We start from the raw sequence: 25,038 nt of genomic DNA on the forward strand, positions 1-25,038 counted from the left end.
AAATTGATTGTTGACTGAAGTCTTTTCATGTCAAAACTTGGATTTGCTGAGACCACACATTAATTCTGCCAAATTCCCCCTCGAGACGCATTTCTTTCTTTGTTTTGTGACGATATGAAGCGTCTAAACAGTCTGATGGTGCATCCGAGATGGTGCACGTCAGATTATCCATGTTATCCTACATGCTTTACATAAAACATTAAAAAATAGTTTTTCTAGAATCAAATATTCCCTGAAAAAATCATCATTTCATAGTTATCCAGTTTTACTGTTGTATATTTGTTTTATGAAATATTTTTGCAATAATTACACTATTTTTTTTTTATTAGAAAATGACACAAACGTCCTATTCAACTCATCATGAGCAACATCCTTGGCTATTTCTAGGTGCGTTTATGGTTTTTTCTAAAAGAGATTAATTCAATGAGAAAAGTCAAACTGTGACCTTAAAATGCCTGAAGTTAAAACAGAATTTCAATTAAAAAATTGCTTCTTATTGTGAAGCAAACTACATGTCTTTTATGTTGCCGCCTAACATTAGTTGACATGGCGACGGAGACAATTCAGAGATAATTAAAACGGTAAATATTCAATCAGGCAGAATGGAATAGTTTCCTTGTTTGAAGTGACCTTGCTGAAAAAATGTCATCTCTTTATTTTTCATTTCATCATTTCTGAGAAGATTATGCAGGGATGTTTCCACAAAATCAGATGTTTAGGTGAAAAAAACCCATTTCTCCAAGGTGGAACTGGGTTCAACGTGACACCTGTTTGACACACGCAGAATTATCCCATTCGCATCAGCAGGTGGAAATCTTGGAGTGTCGTCTAAAGAGAAAAAGAAATCCGTCAGACGTTGGACTTAGAGAGGATTCTGCTTTGATCGGCGTGTAACTTTCCACTGCTGATGGATAATGAAAGCATTGATGGAGTGAGATGGATCACGGCTGCTTTAAAAAGCTAATGCTAACAATATGAACAAAGGAACGTCCACGTCACATAAACCTAACCAATTAATAATTAAAGTTAAATTCTATGTTTGAGAACGTTTTTTTTTTTATCATTATTATTTTTGACTTTTGAAGGCTGAAAGTCTGGAGAGAAAGATTTTTTCTTTCTTTCTTTCTTGTGTCTGATTCTAAAGTAAATAACATAAAAACCAACCACCATTTTCTTTTTTTGAGTTCTTATCATTAATTGAAATGATAAATTATACATGACTTCATTAAATTAAAGTCTTTATTCATGAGGGAAGCATTCGTCCATTTCAAACAAGTGGGACTTTGTTCTGAGTTCTAAAATTATGCGTACTTTGTGTGTTATTGGAAGGTTTGTCTAGGTTTCGGTTTGACAAGGTGTCTGAAAAGTGGAGCAGTAGAAAATAAAGATCAGTGGTTCTCTCTAAGCCGGGGTCTTTTTGTGTGGAGTCCAGACGAAGCTGCATTGGTTTCATAGAAGGAACTTCAACTGTAGGTTGAAGAAAATCTACCCTTCAGTGTGACGTATGTGTATTTTCATTTTGGCGTTAATCTAAAACGTCATCTTCAGAGATGATGCTGCTAATCTTATTGTTTCCTGTCTCTACAGACTTCCTGATTCTATTTGTCCTCTTTCTACTTTATCACTTACTCCCTAAGGTTCAATCTCAACTCTGCATTAAAGCACTGAATGAATAAAATGCGATAATTCGTTAGTACCATTAATTTCCTTTAGTTGACGTGGAAAAGAAAAAAAGAGGGGAAAAAAAACAATGTAAAACATGAACATGAATAATTACGATGACATTTCATTGCCAGTTTTACTTCCGTTTCTTTGTGCAATGACAATAAAATAAGTCTAAGTCACCACCAACCAGTCAGAGTTGAGTTTATAGTAATAATTTTACATTTATTCACGTTTCCATTTGGAAAACTGAAACAGGAGGGACGTAGAACTAATATGTATTATTTTTTTTAATGTTTCTACTCCTGACTCTGTCGCTGTGGTTTGGTTTTGATATTTGTTTTTTCCCCGCTTCATTTTTAGACCCCCCCTTCATTTCGAAGGCGAGGAGTACAGGCACTCCGGTCGGACAAAGAGGGGTTCTGCAGTGCGAAGCCTCTGCCGTTCCCAGGGCAGATTTTGAGTGGTACAAAGAAGACCGCAGGCGAGTTTACCGTCTCTGCTTCCTGTGTCTGTGAGAACGGCTTTGAAAAGAGCAACACTTAGTCGTTTTTTTTCTTCTGTTTTTTTCCCCCATCGTCATTGGTTGGATCTGTAAATTAATAAAATGTTTACTCATAGTATATGAAAAAAGATTTACTAAATGAAATCCTGATTATCATTTATCAAGTTTTGTTTAAAAAAATGCAGCTGTTATTGGTTTTTTTCATGTACGTTTCTTTAAAAATGTAGGAATTTTTACTAAACGAACTTGTCAGAGTTTAGAAAATTAATTTCTGAAAGCCAGTTAACCTGGTAAACTATTCTTGACAAAGGATTGCATCAGAACATTTAATGGTTTAGTACTTACAAAAGTGTTTAGTTCTGTTAGTATTTGGTAAAACTTGAAAACGAAATGAATGCTGTTAGGCTAAAAAGTGACTAAAATTACAGCATTTTAATAAATTCCATTACATTTAATTTATATGGCACATAAACTGTTGACTTCTAAAACTGAAAGTAGACCTCTGTTATTAGGAAAATGATGAGGACTGTATTTAGACTTAAAGACTTTAAAACCTTTTTTTTTTCTCATAATAAAAACCTGCAACATAAAATGAAGCGGCTGTCAGTCACCCGGACTGACGCTTGAAATGCTCTTAAGCCATTTCACCATTTCTTGGTGCTTATTTAACACCAGGTGACAAATTTGAACATTTCTGTTACATTCCAGCAGGTGTTACAAAGCGCACAAATATATGACAGACTGTCTTTCCATACGTCCACCAGTCTCTTCCCAGAGCTCCTGCAAATGGCTGCAAATTGAAACGTTTCATGTCTTTGTCCTCCATTTATTTATTTTCTGCTCTGGTCACCAGCTGTAAATAATGTATGGTTTATCTGATTGGACCAAACTCGGACATCTGCACAGGGGTTTTGAGTGGAGATTAGTGGAGGGTTTTTTTTTTTTTTATAAATGAAATGCTAAATATTACAAAGAACTGTAGAAATGATTGATATAGAATAAGAATTGTGTATTTCTTCAAATCTATTTCTATTTTAAGCTGATTTTTATGTGTTAAGATAAACCGTCAGATAAACCATCGGAGCCAACAGAACGAGGATGAATTGAAAAGCGTGAATTATTGTCTGGACACAACACGTTGGTCAGTTTGATAGATTGTCTTTATTTTACAGGCTCCTCAATGGAATAAACGGTCTGAAGATAGAGACCCAAGGAAAACAGTCGCTGCTCATCTTCTTCAACGTGTCAGAGGAAGACTATGGAAACTACACCTGTGTCGCCATGAACACCATGGGAATCACTAACGCCAGTATAATTCTTTATGGTGAGTATAGAAATACTTTAAAAAGTCCTAAAACTTCACATTGTTGTAGAAGGTCTTGGTTCTTTATGTAATTCACTGCATGTTTGTCTTCTTTACTGCATCGTTATCCAACATTGTTGGGAGGAAAAGGCCAATTTTAGATCTCAGAGAAGATAGTGAGGCTGAAGACTAGGCCAAATAAAACATTAAATAAAAATAATTGAATATATGTTATTCTCTTGAGCCAAACAAAGTCTGAAAATTGTCTACATGTTTATATTAAAAAAGGGCTATATTTAGATTTGTGAAAAATTCCCAGGTGACACCTGTGCGCGGCCTGCAAAGCTCCTTATTTTCATGAAAACAAGCATGTTTATTTAAACATTTTATTTTAAATATGTTGATTTAATCTTCCTTTTAAAGGGTGAAATGGACAGGAAGCACAGAGTGATTTCTGCATGTTGTTACATTAAAAAAAAACAACCTGCAGTTTCAGAGGTAGAAGGAGAGAAAATAAGGTTTTAGTCAAACAGTAAAATCAGAGATTTTGATTTGTGATTCCTTCATAAAAAAAAAAAAAAAACACCTGGAGTGTTGCTTTCATTCTTTCATGCATGTTTGAGAAATCCTCAAATCTCTTTCAGGTTTGCAAAACGCCGCCGTCCGTACGCCGAGTCTAACGTTAACAAATCATACGTAAATCAGATCAACTTAATGTGGAGTCAAATCTGAGACTCCACATTAATGGATGTAATTTCACTGAATTACATCCGATGTAATTCAGTGAAATTACACCCACTGAATGGAAATTACATCCATTTAGTGGATGTAATTCAGTGAAATTACATCCACTGAATGTTAGGAACGTTTAAAAAACAACATTTGTGAATTTTTAGAATATATGTTTTTGGAACCTAGTCCTAGATTGTTTTTGTTTTGTTTTTTTCCCAATTTATAATATACTTGTTCATCATGCTTAAAAAAAACAAAAACTTCTAGCATAAAGCAAAGGTAAAGAATATAAAAAGCAGTGCTATAAACCACGGTGGGCAGGAGTCACTTTGTGCCTGTAGTACAAACACACTCAAAATAAATCAAATAAACTTGCAGACTGTTTCTGTTCCGCAGGTCCGGGCGCGATGCACGACGTGAACGGGACGCCCGTCCTCCGCCGCTGCTCCGCCTGCCTCCTGCTGACTGTGACCTTATCCCACCTGCTCAAGTTCTGATGGAAGATGTGACCCCGCCCCCCCTCACTTCGAGCTTCTCGCAGCACTGAAACAACAAGAACAGACGATTTAGTCCTATGAGAAGAACAGGAAACCAAGAACGCCACTGGCTCACGCTCTTTGCTTTCTTTCGTATTTCCTTTCCGGCTTTACATCGGAGTCTGTTCTCTGTCGGTTCACCGAGAGCGACAGGCGACTGTGGAGAGAAGGGAAAAGTTTTAAACATGCACTAATTTGATGATGGTAAAACTACAGAGCTTGTGTGTGTCACCTCCTTTCCCCCCCAAAACCTTTTTTGTATGTGAAATAGGGAGAAAAAAAAAGAAAAAAATGTGTGTTACTGTTGATAGTTGACTGTTTATTGCCCAATATTGAAGTGTAAATTCAGATTAATACTATTATTGTGTGACATCTGTTCAATATCTGTACAGTACCAGTAAGCTTTTTTAAGTCAATGACAAAAAAAAAAACAAAAAAAAGAGGAAATAATGCAATGTGATTGTTGAATTTCACTGTATTTTTACAGTTGTATGCAAAACAGAAAAACAAAACGCTGGTCCTCCGAGGCGATCGGTCGAGAACATTAAAGAATACACCATTATTTCTCAGGCAAAGTCCTATAGCATAGTGCATCCTCATTTTTACCTTGATCATAGTGTGTGTAGAAAATGTACAAAGTGAACAGTTAACTCCTGCACTCTATGAAAAGGCATTCGTTTCTGAGATGGCATTTTCTTTTTCTTTTTTTTTTTTTTTGAAACGCCTCATCGTCACTGATGTCATAGCAGCTTCAAGGCATGTTCATACCCACAGTCTGAATTTTGACTCATGCGACTCATTGGTGTGATTTCTTTACTTCGAAACAAAAGCGTCAGGAGGGACGACGGTCCGGTCTGCGCTGTGTGACAGCGCTGTGAACTGTGTCAGGTTCAATTAACCACTTCTTGCTTTTTGCGTACTTAACAAGCATTTCAGTTATTTTTAGTTATTTGTACCTATTGTTCCCAAACCGTGTTTCTCCCCGTCTCTCCTCCAGACTCCTTGTTTTAATGTAGAGGCCTGTATAAATTGTGTTATTAGGTTATTTAATCCGTCTCTTCTTAGCCACAGTGGTCCTCATGCTTCTGTTTTGAGCATTAGACCTCTATGCAAACCAGACTTTATCTTTAGAGCTTACAGCCATCTTTTTGAACGTTTAAGGAAAAACGCATGGTAGGTTAATTGTACTAAATCATTATTCTATTTATTTTTATCGTTTTTTGTTTTTTTTTACTTTTTATTTATTGTTCCTGGAAAGTGGAAGTAAAACTTAAATGTGCAATGTTCACACTTAAAGCAATTGTTCCTCTCAATCCATATAAGTATTGCTGAAAACCTGGGACGTTTCCAGTGAGTCTGAGTCGCAGTAAAACACTTCAGCACATTTAACGGTGGACACGTTTGACATTAAGCACTTTGCAGCAAATTGTCTCACCGTACATTTCGGTGGGGTTGAGAAATATGAGACCAGCTGAAAGAATTAAAGCAAAAGCAGAACTGAACCCAGGAGGATCACAACGTCTAAAGAGATGGAGTGGCTGAGAACTAAATCATGGGCTGTCCTGGGTTGAGCAGAGGCCAAACATTTAACAATGACAAAACTTCTAAACATTGTAAGGGGAGAAATATATTTTTCTGTCTTTTTTTCCCAAATTGGCTGTAAATCATGTCACTGCATCAGGTGCTGGCATAGAAGTTTCATCAGGATCTCCTGAGTCATTATTCAGGACTACGATCGGGATGTCCCAGCTTCTTATTGTTTCTTACTTTTCTTTTCCTGTATTTATTATTTATTCTACATTACATATCTGCTGTCATGCTGCAGTCATGTAAAACTGTGACAGAGAGAGAGAGACAAAAAATGAAGACTTGAAATGTCTGTTCTGTCATTCAGTCATTTCTTTGCCAAACTTGCTAAAGAATTTCTTTGGTTTCATTTTTTTAAAACGATATCAGAGCAAAAACGTCTCGCTAATGTATGAATGTTCCCTGTAGCTGCTATGAAGCGACATTCATGTGTGGTGAATGTGTATACTTTCGACCTGATGTGCCCGACATCAACAGTAGTGGAAGCTGTTCCTCCAGGACCGGAGGCCGGCGGACCGACGTTCAGGGGACGGTTTTCAGTCAACCGTCTGACTTAAGCTCCCCGTTGACTGAGAAGTGGAAGCGGTCGCCGGACGTGACGTCCCTCTGTCGCTCACTCCGCTCTCGTGCAAAGACCTTATGAGTTGAGAATCGTGTTGAAGACAAAAGAACCTGGACGAGAGTGATGTATATGGGAGTGTTTTGTACTTTACTCACCTATGTGCTTGTGAAGATGATAGTGAACCAGTCAGTTACGGACTACAGTGTCTGGCCAAAAAAAAGAAAAGAGTGAAGAAAATAATAATGTTTCATTTTTTTTTCCAGATTGTTATTTTTTTTTAAGTGACCGAGATTGATGAGACAGTAAGATAGACCAACGTCTGTAAAGCACATTATTATATTCAATCTGTTTGTAAATGTACCTGAAACACTCAGACTCAGTCCAGTTGGTCCTGGTCTCTGGCTGCGGCTACTTGCTGCTTCACACAACTTTAACTTGCTGCCGGCTGAAACAACAATCCCTGCACTTCTATAAAACTTACACTCTTTTTTTTTGGCCAGTCAGTGTATTTCACAGGATGTGATATCTATCTTATGTTTTTTTGTTTGTTTTTGTTGGGGTTTTTTGCAGCTGTGACCCCTGCAAACCAAGGTTAAAGGGTCTGTGTCATACTTTCCATTCCAGATAGAGCAACATGACAAATATTGATGTCAATAATCTTGAATCACTTTATTTTAAATCCCGATTAAAAAAAGAAAAAAACAAACCGACTAGAACTTAAGTTGTGTTTTTTCCAAAGGTGTGGCATTTATATCTACCATATATGCAGATCACATACATGTATCTACGCATATATGGCTCCTTTTATTTTTTACTTTCATAATTTTAATAATCAGAAGAAAAAAGCAAACTTACAATGACATTGGTTGTTTTCTTCAGGCTCAAAAATGATTTTAAAACTCTCAAGTTTCAAACATTACTTTGTAAAACACGTTAAATGGAAACTTTGGTCCTTCCTTTTTTTTTTTCTTTCCCTGCTTCCTCCATCCGTCCCTTTCAATGGGGACGATGGAAATGGAGAGTTTTCAGAAAGCTTCAAGAAAAATCCCAACTAAAAGAAGACGATAGAGAACGAACGACAGGACAATTAGACAGTTTTGTCTGTCAGTTTTTTGTTTTAAGCTTTAAACCTTTTTTGTTTAGTTGTTTTTTTCCCTCTGAGGTGAGGAGTGGGGGGGCAGCTGGAGAAAAATGTTTTAAAGATAAAAATCCAACTTTATAAGTTTTTCATAGAGTTGACCAGAAAAACAATCAGGTTTCGACAGCAATTATTTTCTAAGCAAACTTGCAACATTTTTTTCAGAACACTTGATTTTTTTATTCAACTAATTTTGAAGGAAAAAATTGCACAATTTCAGCTTAAAATATCAAGCATCACGAGCCAGAAGTGTTACCATGTTACTTTGACCTTTGAGATTTTATGCCTAAGTTGCCAACATCAAAGATCATTTTCACACTCTGAGCTTGACTTTTTACCATGTGTCCAGATGCCAGCTGTCTCATTACCATGTTGCAAAACAAGCAAATTGAGTAAGGAAAACATATGTCAATATAATACAGCTAATGGCTCTATTATATCTGGTTGCCATAGCCACCCTCTGTCTGCTCTGCCTCCATTTTTTATTGGTTCTGAAACGCGTCTCTCCCAGATGTCCGTAACGTCCGGTGATGGTCGCGCCCGCAAGGTTAAACAACACCGACGATGGTTCCCCCGGGCGTCTGCAGATGAGACGGATTATCTGAAGATCCAAAGACAAAAGATTATTTTCTCTCTTTGGAAGCATTAAGCAGCGCTTGTGGCGGAAGTCCTCATCGAGACGTAATTCAATCGAAATAAAGCTAAATGCGCCTTGCCTGAAAGTCTGAAAGTGCAGACATCGTAGTTTTGGGGTCATTCATGGCCCGGTGCTCTCATTGTACGATGAAAAGTAAAATGTCCAAACTGCACAGATCTAATCACAACCTTCTTTTCTTTTTCATTCTTTAGTTTGATCAGTAGAACTTCTCTTGTAATAATCAAGAAAGATTCCTTCATCCCCTGCTTTGTCTTTAACGATTTTCAATTTAAAAAAATGTTCTCTGTAATTAAGAGAAAAATTATGCAAAGAATAATTAAATGGATGTATATCAATTACGGTCTTAACCAAGTGTGTAAAATAGACGTTATTGATCAATTGCTGGCAGCGGTATCAAAAAGGAACTTTATTTAACGAGTTGACAAAATGAAAGAGACTTTCAGGAAATGAGAAGAGTGAAGAAAGGAAAGAAGAAAATATCCCAGGGAGAATTTATCCATTTGGGTGATGATGGGACAGGATCTCCTCGAAGCCCAGCTCTCAGATCTACGCAGGTCCACACCGGAGTGGAAATGAGGAGCAGCAGAGAAAATCAAGCCGTGTCAATTCAGGAGTCAGAGTTATTGACATGTAAGGTGGAGTGTGTGCAGCAATTTCCTTCCATATTCATTCTGTAGTGTGGAAGTGTATCACTGGAGCACAACTATTTACTGGTGATGGATACCGTACGTTATCAAAAACATACAGTCATATGAACAAGTTTGGGCACCCATATTAGTCTTAATTATTTTTATCTCTAAATACTTGGATGTTTGCAACAGCTATTTCAGTTTGATACAACCAATAACTTATGGACACAGTAATATTTCAGTATTGAAATGAGGTTTATTGGACTAAAACAAAATGTGCAGTACGCATTAACACAAAATTTGACAGGTGCAAAAGTATGGGCACCTCAACAGAAAAGTGACATAAATATTTAGTAGATCCTCCTTTTGCAGAAATAACAGCCTCTAGTCGCTTTTAATGAGTTCTTGGATCCTGGATGAAGGTATTTTTGACCAATCCTCTTTACAAAACGATTCCAGTTCAGTTAAGTTTGATGGTCGCCGAGCATGGACAGCCCGCTTCAAATCATCCCAGATGTTGAATGATATTCAGGTCTGGGGACTGGATGGCCATTCCAGAACATTGTAATTGCTCCTCTGCATGAATGCCTGAGTAGATTTGGAGCGGTGTTTTGGATCATTGTCTTGCTGAAATATCCATCCCCAGCATAACTTCAACTTCATAACTGATTCTTGAACATTATTCTCAAGAATCTGTTGATATTGAGTGGAATCCATGAGACCCTCAACGTTAATAAGATTCCAAGTGCCAGCACTGGCCACACAACCCCAAAGCATGATGGAACCTCCACCAAATTTTACAGTAGGTAGCAAGTGTTTTTCTTGAAAAGCTGGGTTTTATTTCTGCCATGCATAACTCCTTTTTTATGACCAAACAACTCAATCTTTGTTTCTTCAGTCCACAGGACCTTATTCCAAAATGAAATTGATTTCACAAACAGAGCCTCATGATGCCACTCTTCATAGGAGATTCAAACAGGAGAACAACTTGCATTTGGCCACATTAAATATCTTTTCTCATGATTGGCTACACCTGGCTATGCAGTTCAAAGCTTAATGAAATTACCAAACCAATTTTGTGCTTCAGTAAGTCAGTTAAAAGTAGTTGGGAGTATTCAAATCAATAAAATGATAAGGGTACCCAAATTTTTGCACCTGTCAAATTTTGTTTTGATGCATATTGCATATTTTCTGTTAGTCCAATAAACCTCATTTAAATACTGAAATATTACTGTGTCCATCAGTTATTAGATATATCAAACTGAAATAGCTGTTGCAAACACCCAAATATTTAGAAATAAAAATGATTAAGATTAATAGGGGTGCCCAAACTTTTTCATATGACTGTATGGGAAAAAAAAGTGAGCCGTGATGTAAGAGATGAAACCCACTTAGTGTTTTCAGAGGATGATGAGGCAGTTATTTCTCATTTAACAGGAGGACATGAGTTCCTCTCTCATTACTTCTAAATTGTGTGTTTGAGTGTGTGAGAATGGAGGGTCGAGGACAGGCTCCTGACCCCACAACACTGAGCAGGATAACACACAGGAGCGCTCCTCACACTGCAGTGTTTTTCAGATGCAATGGCTGCCGTGGTAACATGGAAGGGCAGCAACAAAAATTTAGACCACCGATTCCGTGTCTAGAATGTTCCGCTTTTGTTTTGTGTTTATCGGAAACACATGCGGTAGCTCAGCTGTTTACACTTAAACTGCATAGGTTCTTTGTTGCATGTTTTCCCTTTTGTCTGGCTGCAGGACACAAACTGTCCGCTAACAGCCGTTTGAGAAGAAGCCGTCTCGTCGCGGTCTGAAAGTCCGCTCAAATCCCGGAAGACTTAGTGTTGCTGGGAAATGTGATGCCACTCCACAGCCGAGGCCAAGGTCAAGGACATCCTGCCGTGGGTCTAAATAAGAGCTTTTAGAAAGCTACAAGAAAAATCCCAACCAAAAGAAGACGATAGAGAACCAACGACAGGACAAATAGACATTTTTGTCTATTAAACTTTGTTTAAAACAAAAATCTGTTGTTTTTGTTTTTTTCCTCTGAGGAGAGGAGTGGGGGCGGCTGGAGAAAAATGTTATAAAGATAAAAACCCATCTTTACAAGTTATTAGTAGATTTGACCAGACAAACAATAACAGGTTTCGATAGCAATTATTTTCTAAGCAAACTTTCAACATTTTTTCAGAACACTTGATTTTTTATTTTTAACTAATTTTGAAAAAACAATTGCACAATTTCAGCTCAAAAAATCAAGTATCACAAAAACAAAATTTTTTTTGTCAAGCAAAGCTCATTATTTACACATTTATTGATCAAAAAGTGAACTATTACTACACTGACCTAAAATCAGGACCACATGACATGTTGCAGCAATGCAGTAACTCATACTAAACACATATCAACATTGACTGTCAGAAAATGGACATTCTTTTCAGAGGTCTGACATATACGTTTAAAAATTACTTATTCTTTTACATAAAATTTTTCTGTGACACAGACTTTTGCATGTCCATTACGTTGTGTGGCAGGACCTGCTTACCGTCTAATACACTCAGTCAAAGCACTGTGTGGTTTTACTCATCCACAGAACAGGACAGATCCAGACTGCAACAAAAACAAAAAGCTGACTTTTCCTTCAATCAGGACTTGCACAGGTCTGAGGGTCAGAAAAAAAATGCAGCTGGCGTCTCTGCAGCCCCCACACATCCTGGACACAACTGTCTGGAAAAACCAGCCACCTCTCTCTGATGAAAACAGTGAACACCTTACAGGAAGACTAGACATCTGCTGCTATGAAAACAAAATAGACATATTTGTTCTACCACAATCTGCTTTTTTTTTTCTTTTCATCATATAAAAATTATTTTGCTCACGCACACACATACACACACGCACGCACACGCACACACACACACACACACACACACACACCCCCACACACGCACACACACACACACACACAGTTCCTTTTATCTTTTACTTTATGCCAAAGTGAAATCCCCCAGTATTAGTAAATAAAGCAGAACATTACTGCAACAGAAAAACAGGTTTCATATATTAAATGTGAACTGAGTTTTATATAAGATTAACTTTCTGAAAAGACTGACAAAACTGGACACGAATGCCATGGATTTTTGTGCAAATAATTCTTAACTCTATATATAATTATAGAACAAAGTTCTTTCTTGTTTTGTTTTCCTTGTTTTGAATATCGTTCTTGAGGTAATGAGACATTTCCTGTTTGCACCTACTGGACATTAACACAATTTATTCTATATTAGAATAAAAGTACTCTGTATATATTCACAATATTCACATATAAAATAATTTAACTTCTGGCAAGTATGAACTAACACAACTTCATGCTGGTGTTAGTTCTAAGAACTGAGCCATCATGAAGCTCACATTTTTCATTTAGAAGTCAAATAAATTCAGTTAAAATGTTGCTAAAATGTTTTTTATTATTATTATTATTTATTTTAAATATGTCCCTTTGTTCAGTTAATGTTGGGGAGGGGGGCACACAAAATAATGTTGAGGGCTCAATATGACGCCGCTGATGTACCTGCTGCAAAACACGTTTAACTGATGTGTCTTTGAAAGGAAGAGCCGTGATGTTTGCCTGTGAATAAGCTCACCTTTTATGTAAGCACCGTCTCATTATGAAAGAATGATATAGAAACAACAGCATAAGGTGCACACTGATGTACCATCTGTCAAGAAACCAGTTGTGAAATGCGGCAAATAATACTGTCTTCTTATGAAATGTGACATGAAATGACATCAGACTTCTTCTCGTGACCCTTAAAGAACATATGTCTCTCCTATTCACACGCACATTCACAGGCTGATGATGGCGAGCTACTGGACGGTAGTCACAGCTGCTCTGGGGCAGTCAGACAGAAGAGAGGCAGCCACATCGCACCATCGACCCTCCTGACAAACGCGGGGGCTCGAACCGGCAACCCGCCGTTATAAAATCCAAACATGTGGCGCAGTAAAAGGCAAAACTAGATAAAAGCTTAGAACGCCACATCCAAGCGTGGGCTCTGCAAAAAGCTTTAAATACTTCACAGATCATCGTGTCACACGTCACAGACACGGCTCACGCTTATCTACAGAAATCTCCACCTTTAGCAATTAACCCTCTCTGACAGCTTCATTTGCATCTGTTTACACCTATATGCTTGAGCTTTGTAACTGTGTGACTGCAGCGTGTTTAACCCAGAGGGCGCTTCTCTTTGGGATCATAAAAATACATGTGCACACAAAGGGAGCCATTTGAATGTCCTTTTCTGATTCACACCAGGAGGTGTAACCATTTCTCAGGCTTTGTTTTTCTTTCTTTTTTTTATTTTTGCAGAAATCCATTTCTTGGCCTCGGATGAAAGCACTGTAGACTGTGAAGGTTGATGGCTGTCATCTCATTAATCATGTTTTCAGGGGGAGGTCTGCTCGCTGGATGCCTCGCTGCTCGGGCATGTCTCTCCACAAGCCAAACACTCGCAACACGTAAATGTTGAAATCCTTCTTTTTTTTTTTTTTTGTAAACTGATTTTTGATATTGTTTCCATGTTTGTTCCTTTAGATTGAGAAAATGAGTCACTCTGCCGCTTTGAAGTCTTTGATGTTTTTCTTTTTTTTAAATTACAGTTTAGAAGATGGCAATTTTTTATGCATCTTATCTGTACGGCTTACTGTATTAACATCTTGGAAAATATGTTTAAGTGCAACCGTGTTGGGTATGTACTGTCACCGAAGGCAGAGAAACAAAAAAGAGTAAATAGGATTTTATTTACAGAAGCTGGATGACCAGCGACAGGCCACACGAACGCTCTTGTACGCCTGTGATTGTTTGATTGAAATGCCTTTACCTCCGATGGGAAAACATAACAACGGCATGAAAACTTTGAAATGAGCTGAGGCTTAATATTACAGTAGAAAGAAAGAGTAAATGGAGTGTGAACCGCAGACTAGAAATGCGAATTGATGACGGAGGTCTAATGGGGCCACTCACTGCAGGCGAGGGGTTGAAAGAACAGGAAGGAGACAGAGACAGATGCAAAGTTACCCTGTTAAATACCTCAGTTTTCCTGTTTTGTGACAAAAGCAATAACCTCTGCAATGCCACGCCTGAGCACATCGCAGCAGGCGGTTTACCAGAGTCCTGCGTGACCACAGGAAGTCTCTCCGATCTGAAGGTTAAAGTGTATAAAAACAAATTGCCAAAAATAGCCAAGTCACTTTGACACCATTTTGCATCACTTTTTTATATCCTTTTTTCTGTTTTAGTTTTTTCTTTCTTTGTTTGTTTTTTGTTCCCTCGGGAAGGGAATATTCACTTGGGAAGTGTACATTCCCAAGAGAATATACACTAAAGAAACTTGGCCCTATATAAATGAATAGAAACAAATCCTGTATGTAGGAGATAAACATAGTCTGTCCATATCAAGAGGTAAAGAAGACAAAGGTTGTGCCAACAACTGATAAAATGCTCCAGCCTGTGTAGCAATGAACGATTACCAGGAGGAAAAACTCCATAAGGAAACTTCATGTAACGTCAAATAGATTAACATGAGGAATTCAAAGAACCGGAGCTAAACAGCGGATCGTTTCGGGTGACTACATTGTATTGTACTCATCCACGTCACTTAATTGGATTTTTTGACTTCCTCTGCATTATTCATCCATTTATTTTATGAATAGATAATATCCTTTCCAAATATTTTCCGTCTTTGATGGACTTTCTTTTTTCAAATGGTGACAGAAAAATGTGGCATGTGACAGTTTCAACTTTACGCACAGAGAACTCTCTAAATCAATCAAGAACAATGTACGTCACAGCATCATCTCTGATCTGATCGGTCTGAGGGCCGACGGTGGAACGTTGAGGATTTATGGGCGGTAGGCCTTGGAGCGCGTCTAGCGCAGCCGGACCACTGCTGCAGGATGATTCCTCCTCTGAGCGTTTGTGGGATCAGGTGACGTTCAGAAAGTCTCTGCAACTTCTGATCGCTTCAGTTGGTGAAATATTGCCTTTCAAAACTTGATCATTGCAGAGAAAAAGTTCAACATTATTAAACATAATGAAAATGAAATGAAATTTAATGTCAGTATCCTTTTAGAAATTGTGTGGGGAAAAACAAATTATGACAGGATTTGTTTTGACATTGTTGGTCAAAATGATGGGCAACGAAAAAGTGAAGCACGGCAATATAGCGATGATCTGTTAGTGAAAGAAATGAAACCAGCAGAAAACTGGCATTGCTTTGGAATATCGTCTTGCTTTTATGAGTATATGACGCTGATATCTGGCTCGATACCGATACCAGAACTGATATCAATATCGGGACATCACTACTTTTAATTGGGAAATATGACGCATGCCACTTAAAGCTGACTTTAATCGGCAGCTTACCTACATTTAAATGACGTGGCTCAACCAAAATGTGTTTATATTTATGCAGATGAAAGCCAGACCAAATTGTTTTAGCATCGTTTAAAAAGGGCTTTCCATGTTGCACATATTGAAGCTGGTGGTGATTTTGGTGTAAGAAAAGAAAAGAAAAAAAAAGGGTGTTGATAGTTTCACACAATGTCACAGTCTGACTCATAGCTGGACACTCAGGCAGATGGGCACTCAACCAGAGCCTGGCTCAGTTGGAGATCTATTCCTCCTGTAAGAGAGTTTTTAGTGGTAACTCTCACCTCAGGATGTTGTCTAAGTAAAATGGAAGATTCAATGCTCTCTGCTGGTTTTCTGGACAGTTTTTGGTTCTAATCTTTAGAGCTCTGCTATCCACAAGTTGCACAATGTTCCAACGGGACTTTAAAAAAAATGCAGTATTCTGATTGTAAAAAGCCTTTTTGATGTAGAACTCCATTTAAAACACATGAACAAACTCTTGGAAATGAATGTGAAGCCAACAGGAGGCATTAATTGGATGTAATTCAGTCAGACAGGCTTTCTCATGTGAAGAACTCATGGTTTTTGTTATTGTTATTGTCTGGGGGTTCATTTGTAGTATTATTCTATTAATACATCACATTTACTGCTTATGGTATTTTACTTCATTTCGAATAGACAAAACAGTGAGTTTGAGTGAAATGGTTTCAGGGTTGGATTTGCTTTGTTTTCAACTCTCTGATGATTAAAAAGTAACTGAGTGGAAATTTTCTTTTTCAACAAGAAATTACGACAAAACAATTTAGGTTCCCTAATAAATCTATCAAAAACCATCATTTGACCACGTCTTGGATTTAATTTTGGATTTAATTGAACTCTTGTCTTTCCAGCAGAATCTCTGGATTTGGTGGTCTCTTTAACAAGTACTGGCACTGCTTATAAAGCTTATAAAGCTGTGTGAAACCTAAAAAAAATGATGTCCATTGTGTATTTTACAGAGTAGCAACATTTCCTGATCATTAAATCATATTGCCTCTACACCTCATGTCCTGACGGATTCTTATTTTGCCTAAATGTTGTTTCATCATGTAACACAAGAACGTACAATTAGCATTGGTGAAATATGAGAAACGGCTTTTGGCTGATCTGCTCGAGTCAAAATGTGAGGATCTTGCCTTAAAGACGGTGCGCTCATGTTTCAAGTGACAGTGGTGTCATTTAGGGAAGTGGAGTTAGGGGTTGTTAGTAATGGAGCGGACAAACAGCTTAGTTTGAGGTCAGGACAGAAAAATCTATAAAACCCTGGACAGATTGCACAGAAAGGTACTATGCAGCTACTTACTGTGTAAAACTGTGATGGCAGTGCAGAGGAATATGTTGTTTTCTATGTTCTATGCCATTGTTTCTCTGAAGAAAAATCTCCAAAGCAGAATGAAAACACACAGCTTTACAATCCATAACTTAAACATGCAGCTCAATCTTGGTCCAAAAATATATGAACTAGCACCTCTCGACAATTACCGAACGAACACTGTGCTCCCTGCCATGCTGGTGGCACGCCAGCCTAATTTATAGACTTGTTATGCAAAAGACTAAATTTATGCCGTATGAATTTTTCAAAATAAATCTCAGCTGATTGTGGGGATCCTGCATGACAAGCCTCCTCTAAGCTAATCCCCTTGAAGCTCCTTTCACTTTCCATCCAACACGAAATTATTCCAACTCTTTAACTACAATATAAATGGTGTCATTTTAAGCAATATGTAGCATTTTATTAAAGAATATCAGTACATTAAACCCAGTAATGGTCTTTTCCTTTGTTATTCGGCCCAGTGTGAAGGCATGTTTGCTTTTATTGGGCGGGAGGCTGAGCGCCACAATCCCTGTGCAGAGCACAAGCAAACAATACGGAGCAAACAAAACGAGCCAGAGTTGGACGACTATCTGGATCTGGACCTTTACATTCCTGTATGACAGATAAACTCTGGTGGAGAACCAGAACATTTTTATTAGTGTAAATCCGAGATCCTCTGGCGCCTTGTGCAAGAGAATATAAAAAGTAGGTTTGGCTTCAGTGGTACGTCAAACATGCTCCTTTTAAAAGTCATGCTTGGTAGCAGCTGGAAGAATTTGCATTTGCTCTGACAAGTCTGTAAAAAAGCCCGACTTTTAAACTTCTAAATGCCATGCAGACCAAAGGAAGTTACACAATATTCTACTTCGATCCAAGACAAGCTGAATGATTTTCCAGTCCAAAGTTAGCTTTTATGGAATCACCTGTGCCCACTTCTGCTTCTGTACTTTCATGTGACCGTGTTGAATTATTTACCTCGGATATTGTTTTGAAAATTTATTTCCACTTTTGTCTTTTAAATTCAGGTGATGCGTGATGATGTATTGGTAAAAACACAAAACATCTGTTTTTATTTTTCCTTTCTTTCTTCAACCGTTTCAAGTTCCAAATGTTTCTCGCATTAGCTTGCTTGAACTTTGACCCGTCCTTCCAGACAGAGGCGGTGTAACTAACACGGTTACCTGGTCATGATGAATCGCTTCTCTCCGTGCTTTTTTCCACATCTCCCTTTTAACGCCCAAAGTCAATTGTTTCATAAACACAATAATGTACTGTGTGTGTTTAGCGAGGGGCTGCAATTATCTCACTTGATGAGTCTAACATCCAATTTTAAAGTGGAGGATGTGTCCAATTACCAAGGCAATATACGGACCAGCTGGAAACTTCTAATATTTTCCTCCAGTAACCGAGGCAGAACATTGCAAACTCTATATGGCTGCACAAATAACGATGTCGCACTTATTGTATATGACAGCTGCAGATATTTTCAGCCTCGTTTTGCAGCCCACGGAGGATATTTCCTATAAAGCAATGACATAACCATGACAACATTATATTATGATCACATTATAAAGCAAAAAGTAGGCAATCATCTTTTCTTTGGATTCTTGTGGGTAAAGACGTCTTTAGAACAAAGAAATAATACTGATGCTTTTCTTTCTAACATCCTACATGGTTGAACGAAGACTGAAAAGTTGTGGGATTTTGAGGGACCGAGTGTCGTCGGCGTCGACCTCGACTCAGATCAAACTGTTTGCTGCCTAAGGCTTCATTATCACAGATCTTCTCAGTTTCACGTGTTGCTGGATGCAGACAACAAGCAGGACAATTAACAGAAGTTTGGGTAAAGTTGTAATGAAAATAAGCATGGAGTGGTTTTGCACACCATACTTCACTGAACCATGTTTCAGTCCGATTATAGCTGCAGATCTTTCGGTGTATCTTCCCACCGGTTTTGCAAATCTTGAGGCTGGAGACCCTTCAGTTGTTTGTCGTCTTCAAACAGGACCTGTGGCAGACTTTAATTGGAACTTGTACCTTTTAACTATGGCTTATCCTCGCCAATACACCAGGTTTGTAGAGTTTTCATGGCTATTTCTAGAAAGATTTCCCCTCTTACGCTGTGAATCTCTACTTGTTATCCAGAGTTACTGTGGGCTTCTGGGTTGTTCCACTAAACAATGCCCCACTTGCAAGGCCTGTTAGTTTAAATCTCTTATTAATGTTTGCAGTTGTGCCAAACTCTGGTTTTTCAGATGATGGACTGAACATTGTTCTACGAGGTAGTGCTTTATAACCTGATCCTACTATCCCAACGCAGGCCAAACATTCACAATATTGAAGTTAATATGACATTAAAAATCATTATCAGTAACGACCATTAAAACCTGACATGTAGTTAGTTAAGGTTAAAGCTGAAAGCTAAACCTGGGGACCAAGGAGCTTTAGGGACAATATATCTGACTTTACATAAACCCACAAACTGGCAGACGTAACAACAATGAAACACACGAGGCACCGTTTAGAAAAACTCACCAATCTTTTACAAATCTTGACGGAAGCACAACACAACAAACTGTCAGCCACGATACTAATGTAAAAGCTTTAGGAAGAAAGAAAAAAAAAACCGAGGCATGTTTCTGTTTGCTGATATTCTTTTCTTCTTTCTGTAGCCGTTGCCCAGCTTGTTTCACAAATAACCTGAGCAGTTAGGCAGTGATTGCCTTGTGCACACCGGCAGCCGCCATCTTGATGAAGTGCAGAGCTCCCAGAGAGGTGATCAAACTTCAGTTCATTCTAAATGCGGTTAATTGTGTGGCAAAATGACTGTCCAGGATAGACGGGAGATCAGTAGCGCCATCCCTCAAGCTAGGATGGAATAATTACCATGTCATTTCCAAACATCACTGGGGGATGAATAATCATCTGCAGGCTTTCTGTCTCTCCTCCTCTCGTGTGGAAACAAACCATGATTAGTCTGTCAGATTCAGTCGATGATTACCACAATCAGTTTCAATAATGGCTCTATCTGTTTCATGCCTCTTTGATTTGGATATTGGCTCTTTTTTTTTCCAGATCAAGGTGTACAAATCTCAATATCAAAGCCACAAAGGGGGCCGAGCTCAAAAGGAAGATGATGGACGAGGACCTCGAGAGAGGAGGCAAGTCATGAGGAAGGAAAAAATCAAAATAAAAAAGAAGAATTCCCTGAAGGAAAAGCTGAAAGTTCTCCCCGTTTTGGGAGGCTATCCTTTCTAACTGATCATGCGGAAATGGATTTTGACACACCGGGGCGCTGGCTGGTGCAATTTCTTCACATCTTCTCGAGGTAAGGCTCGAACTGAAACCTTTCAGCCTTTCCTGAATATTCTGCGTCGACTTCATGGTCTATTGGCTTCAGGATGCGTTCAAAGAGAATTACGCATTAAGAATCCGGTTGACTTGTTTCTGAAGAAGCACTTTCAATTTTCCTATAGAACAGAAAAAATGGGGGAATTGACCAATGGATTCCCTAATGGGATCTTTTCAAATTCACCACCGCCAGAAGATCGACGGACTGCCTTAAAAATGAATTACTGTTATTATTATTATTTTGGGTACAGAATCACTAGAGCACTGGTGAGAGGACTGATGATGTGGTTGGAGAACCTGTAGTGATGTGTGAAGTGACTTCAGATCGGAGCAGAAAGCATTCAGAGGAAGAAGATGGCAAAGAGAAAGTGGAATAAAGTAAGTAGACAGATCTACTGAGCCTAGAGAACTGCAACACGAGCAAAAGAAAAGGCTTCTGTGTCAGTAAGAAAGGTGAAAATGATCTTTATTGATTAGCTGGACAGACAAACGGAGCTGGATTAACTTGGTCATCTGATTTGACTATAAATTATCCTGAGAAATCATTTCTGTGAATAATTGCTATAAAAATTCAAATTCACTTCCTTCATATATATAATATTGGATTCATGAGCACAAGATGAGGATAATATATTTGATCAATTAAAAATGGCCTTTGTTTGTTGTCATAATACACAAACAATATTTTAACAAATATCTCAGTCCTTCAGTCCGGCTTTTAAACTCCAGATATTGGTGTTTTTTTTTATTCTAAGATGGTCATAATAATAATAATAATAATAAGAAGAAGAAATAATAATAATGCTCAGCCAGCAGAAGCTCATTTGCATAAAAGTTGCAGTTCAATGAGCTCAAAACAGGCAGAACTAAACAGGTGAAATCTCTTGATCTGAGATGGATTTTGTGCAAAGAATATAATATACTGTATATATAATTTGATCCATCCTGACTTATTAAAAAGGAAGATTTTAAAGAATATCTGTTCACTGTAGAAATACCTCGTTCAGGTTTTATTACTTTAAGCGTTTTGAATTTCAAACTAGAGACACTCCAATCCAGTATCAACCTGTTAAACAGCCCGTTATCTGGCACTACAGGCTGGATGTCGACTTCAGCATCTTTAGTAACTGCAGCCTGTTGCAGTTTTGTCACTGCTTACAAATCATTTGCATTATAGTTTCTCTGTTCTGCTGTCCAAATAAGACTTTCAAATACAGACGGCATCATGAACTCACCTCTGGGCCTCATTACCAAGACAACATTTACGAGACAGACTTGACTTTTTTGAGAAATACAATCTTACACTAATATCCAAAACCTTGTTGTTGTTAAAACCTTGATGTCACTCCTTTGGGCCCAGAGACAATCAACGTCGAGGGACCGTGAACAAACCACTTCCTGTTGTGATTGACAGAATTCAACTTGGGAAATCCTGTGCTTCTTATCTGAGAATAAATAATTTTTTTTTTCAAAAAAGTAAAAAAATAAAAGATAAAAATTTCTAAAATAGTTGGACTATTTGAATTCCACCAAATACACACAGTTGAAAAGCATGAGGTCAATCGAGGAACTCCACAGGGCTCTGTGTCCGGCCACAGCACATCATTTAGGGCAGCCAGCATATTTTGTGTTTCTTTTCTTCTTTTTTTTATTATAAAAACTACAACATGGTACTTTCTGTTAACAGATTATGAACAATCCAGTATTTTTTTTTATGAACATGAGCAGGTCCACTTTATTTTATTTTTTCCAAATAATTATGTTATGTATAAATGGCATGAGGTAAAACAAGAAGCATCCATAAATTTGCATTACAAAAATGAAATAAAACTCTGTCACCATTTCTAAATACTATTATGAATATACTTAACACTCTTGTGTACAGGTTATATCGGAAAAGAAAAGGGGAAAACAAATAGACAACAAAGACAGATAATCTGATATATTTGTAAATAATTACAATTTTCATCTTTTCTGTTCTCATGTTCAACATATTCAGGACTAAATATACTTGGAAAATTAAAATAAAGTTAGCATTACACAACTCCAATATATTATAATAATATTACAACGCTGAGAAGGAACAAAAAATATTTTTAAAGTCAAAAACAGTTCTGCTTCCGAAGCAGACTGAATGATAATAATATACATTACAAAATGATAATGTCTTCATGTGACTCCGTTGCTCCTGCTCCACTCTCTCACTTTGACTTTGAGGTATTTACCATTCACCTCTCATACCAGCTGAAAATTTGCATTTTGCCGCAGTTGAGATTAATATTCAATGTGATTAAAAATAAAAGAACCATCGCAATAAGATAAAGACATTTAAATAACAGGTTACTTTTTTTTAAATGTCAAAGGAAGTAACACATAGTTTTTTTTTTTTTATAATTTAGACAAAAATATTGAAAGTGTTCAGTTGAAAGAGGAAAGAAAGACAACCAAAACTTAAGAAGGTCAAAATCAGTGCTTTACAAGATACTTCATTGTGCATCAGTTTATGTTTCCGTGGGAGAAAAAAAATGCACGCGCACACATGCACACGCACACCCCTACACGCACGCACACGCCCACACACACACACACACACACACACTCACTCACAGGCTTGCAAACAAACCAATTGTTTTCAAATCCAATTCTCTTCAAAAGCGTAGCAGGAAGGGCAAAAATGCTATGAAGAGGAGACAGGTGTGAAAGTGCGCTGTCTTCACACCGCCACTGCCGTCCTGAACTGCTCTCGGTCCTGACAGGAAGGAAGAAAACGGGGAAAATAAAACATTAGAGTTAGTTTCACAGACAGTCATTGCTTCTTCCACAGTGCTAAAGCTACCGGTGGGTGAATTGTTAGATGGAGGGTCTGTCTGCTGATAACAAATCTGAACATCGTCGGGGAATGAAGCGTGCTGTGTGGCATTGTAATAATGTGCATTAAACAGAAAGTGATTAGATATAATATATTATGGTATTTAAGTTAAGTGTCAACTCAGGTGAGATGGAGCGGAAATTGTTTTCCTATCTTTTCTGTCGAACCTCTGTCATAATGTTGAACTCCAACTTTACCAAGTTCCAACTTGAAAATGACAACTTCCACTAATTAGTATTTAGAAAGTTGAACATTTCTGAAGACCTCAAAGTCCGTTATGCACAAAAGTACTGACACCTACAAGAACAAACTGTTTGCAGTTTAAATTCTTATCATTTTTATATGATAAAATAATGTGAGTGAAGGAGCCACGTTTGCAGCCAGCGGGGCGGACAGGGGACAAGACGGCAACTCTGCACTTTCGAAAGAGATCAAGACACGGGGGCACATCGGCGGCAGAGGGGACGCCACACAAAGCTGACAGGGAATCCAAACACTAACAAGCTATAAACCCCGTCCCCCGTTCCTGAGGGCAGCGACTTTCCTCATGGAGGCAGGGTCAACAACTTTTCGGCAAGCTTGCACGCGTTTAATTTAACTGCCAGAGAGAAACCTGGCACCTCCCCCACCACACGACATGTCGACTTTCATCGTCAGCACAGCTGACGCTCGGAGGGCTTTAAACAGGATCCCCAGGAAGCAGCAGGTCCTCAAAACATCCTAGGGTTTGTCTTCAAAGCTTGCGCCGAACTGGGAGATCTTCTAACTGACAACATTAATGTCTCTCTCAGTCAAGCCGTCATCCAGATGCTTCAAAGTTTCTACTGAAACCAGGAGGAAAATATATATGTTATGTCTCCTCTGAATAACTAAATGTTTGAGCAGCTTGTTAAACCACAGATCACAGCCAACCTCTATGCATCGCCGTATCTGTACCGGTTTGCCTATTACCCCTAACCACCCTACAGACGATAGAATATGCCCCGATCTGTGTTAAAGCGATCCCTAATCTGGAATCTAGAGACATTTATACCAGAACCTGTGCATTGTTAATATCAACACTCCCCAGACTTACAGAGAAACCTTCTGCTTGGCCTAAAACTTCTCCCAACACTTCCTGACAGAGTCTTGGCACAGTCAGTCCTGACTAGAACAAACGTTTCCAACTTGATCATGCTAAAAAAAAAATTCAGGATATGTGCTTATTGCTGTTCACACTGCTAACACCCAAAGATGCACGACACGAGGAAAACCTGGTCACTACACTTGCAGACGAAACCAGATTCATGGGGCAGACGACCAGGCAGTGTCCTTACTGCTCAGTGAGGAACTGGGAGTCAGAAACTCCTCACACATTTCTGTGGACAGTCTGAACATACAACATCAGGCAAATGGTAACGTAACTTCAAAAGCAGATCTGCCTGAATGCCTCAATCTTTTACATTGATTTGCTGTTGAGTGTATATTGCACTGGACGTATGTATTCTTGCTTGGTGTTTTCATCCTTTCCTGGGTATTTATGATTTCTCCACCCTCATTTTTGTTGAATCCGGTGAAATGCTGTCCTTTGTTGTATGCTATCTGGTACACGGCGACACGAGGATAAATTCACATTATTTGATTACAACAAAATGACTTGTATCTTCAAAGGCAAATGGAATGCAGCATATGGTAACTACATTTACGTCCACATTCAAAGAATTTTTTATGACATGATATTAAATGAAAGCTGCAGCTGATA

General features: G+C 38.2%; 2 protein-coding genes across 7 annotated transcripts in view; one reads left to right on the forward strand and one right to left on the reverse strand.

Annotated features, from left to right (window-relative positions):
- The window catches only part of opcml (opioid binding protein/cell adhesion molecule-like), a 285,958-nt gene extending 278,365 nt beyond the window's left edge, over positions 1 to 7,593 (forward strand). For all 4 annotated transcript variants that reach the window (XM_081615739.1, XM_081615740.1, XM_081615738.1 and 1 more), the window contains 3 exons: positions 2,026 to 2,146; positions 3,340 to 3,491; positions 4,599 to 7,593. In XM_081615739.1, the coding sequence (XP_081471865.1) occupies positions 2,026 to 2,146; positions 3,340 to 3,491; positions 4,599 to 4,699 (374 nt within the window). In that variant the 3' untranslated portion in view covers positions 4,700 to 7,593. The remainder of the gene's footprint in view (positions 1 to 2,025; positions 2,147 to 3,339; positions 3,492 to 4,598) is intronic.
- Positions 7,594 to 13,845: 6,252 nt separating this feature from the next.
- The window catches only part of ntm (neurotrimin), a 275,803-nt gene continuing 264,610 nt past the window's right edge, over positions 13,846 to 25,038 (reverse strand). For 2 of the 3 annotated variants that reach the window (XM_081615741.1, XM_081615743.1), the window contains exon 9: positions 13,846 to 23,177. In XM_081615741.1, coding sequence (XP_081471867.1) covers positions 23,077 to 23,177 — 101 coding nt within the window. In that variant the 3' untranslated portion in view covers positions 13,846 to 23,076. The remainder of the gene's footprint in view (positions 23,178 to 25,038) is intronic. The other variant, XM_081615742.1, reaches the window with a different exon arrangement.

Source organism: Poecilia reticulata, chromosome 14 (genome assembly GCF_904066995.2).
Source record: "Poecilia reticulata chromosome 14, P_reticulata-male-v2, whole genome shotgun sequence".
Classification (NCBI taxonomy): domain Eukaryota; kingdom Metazoa; phylum Chordata; class Actinopteri; order Cyprinodontiformes; family Poeciliidae; genus Poecilia; species Poecilia reticulata.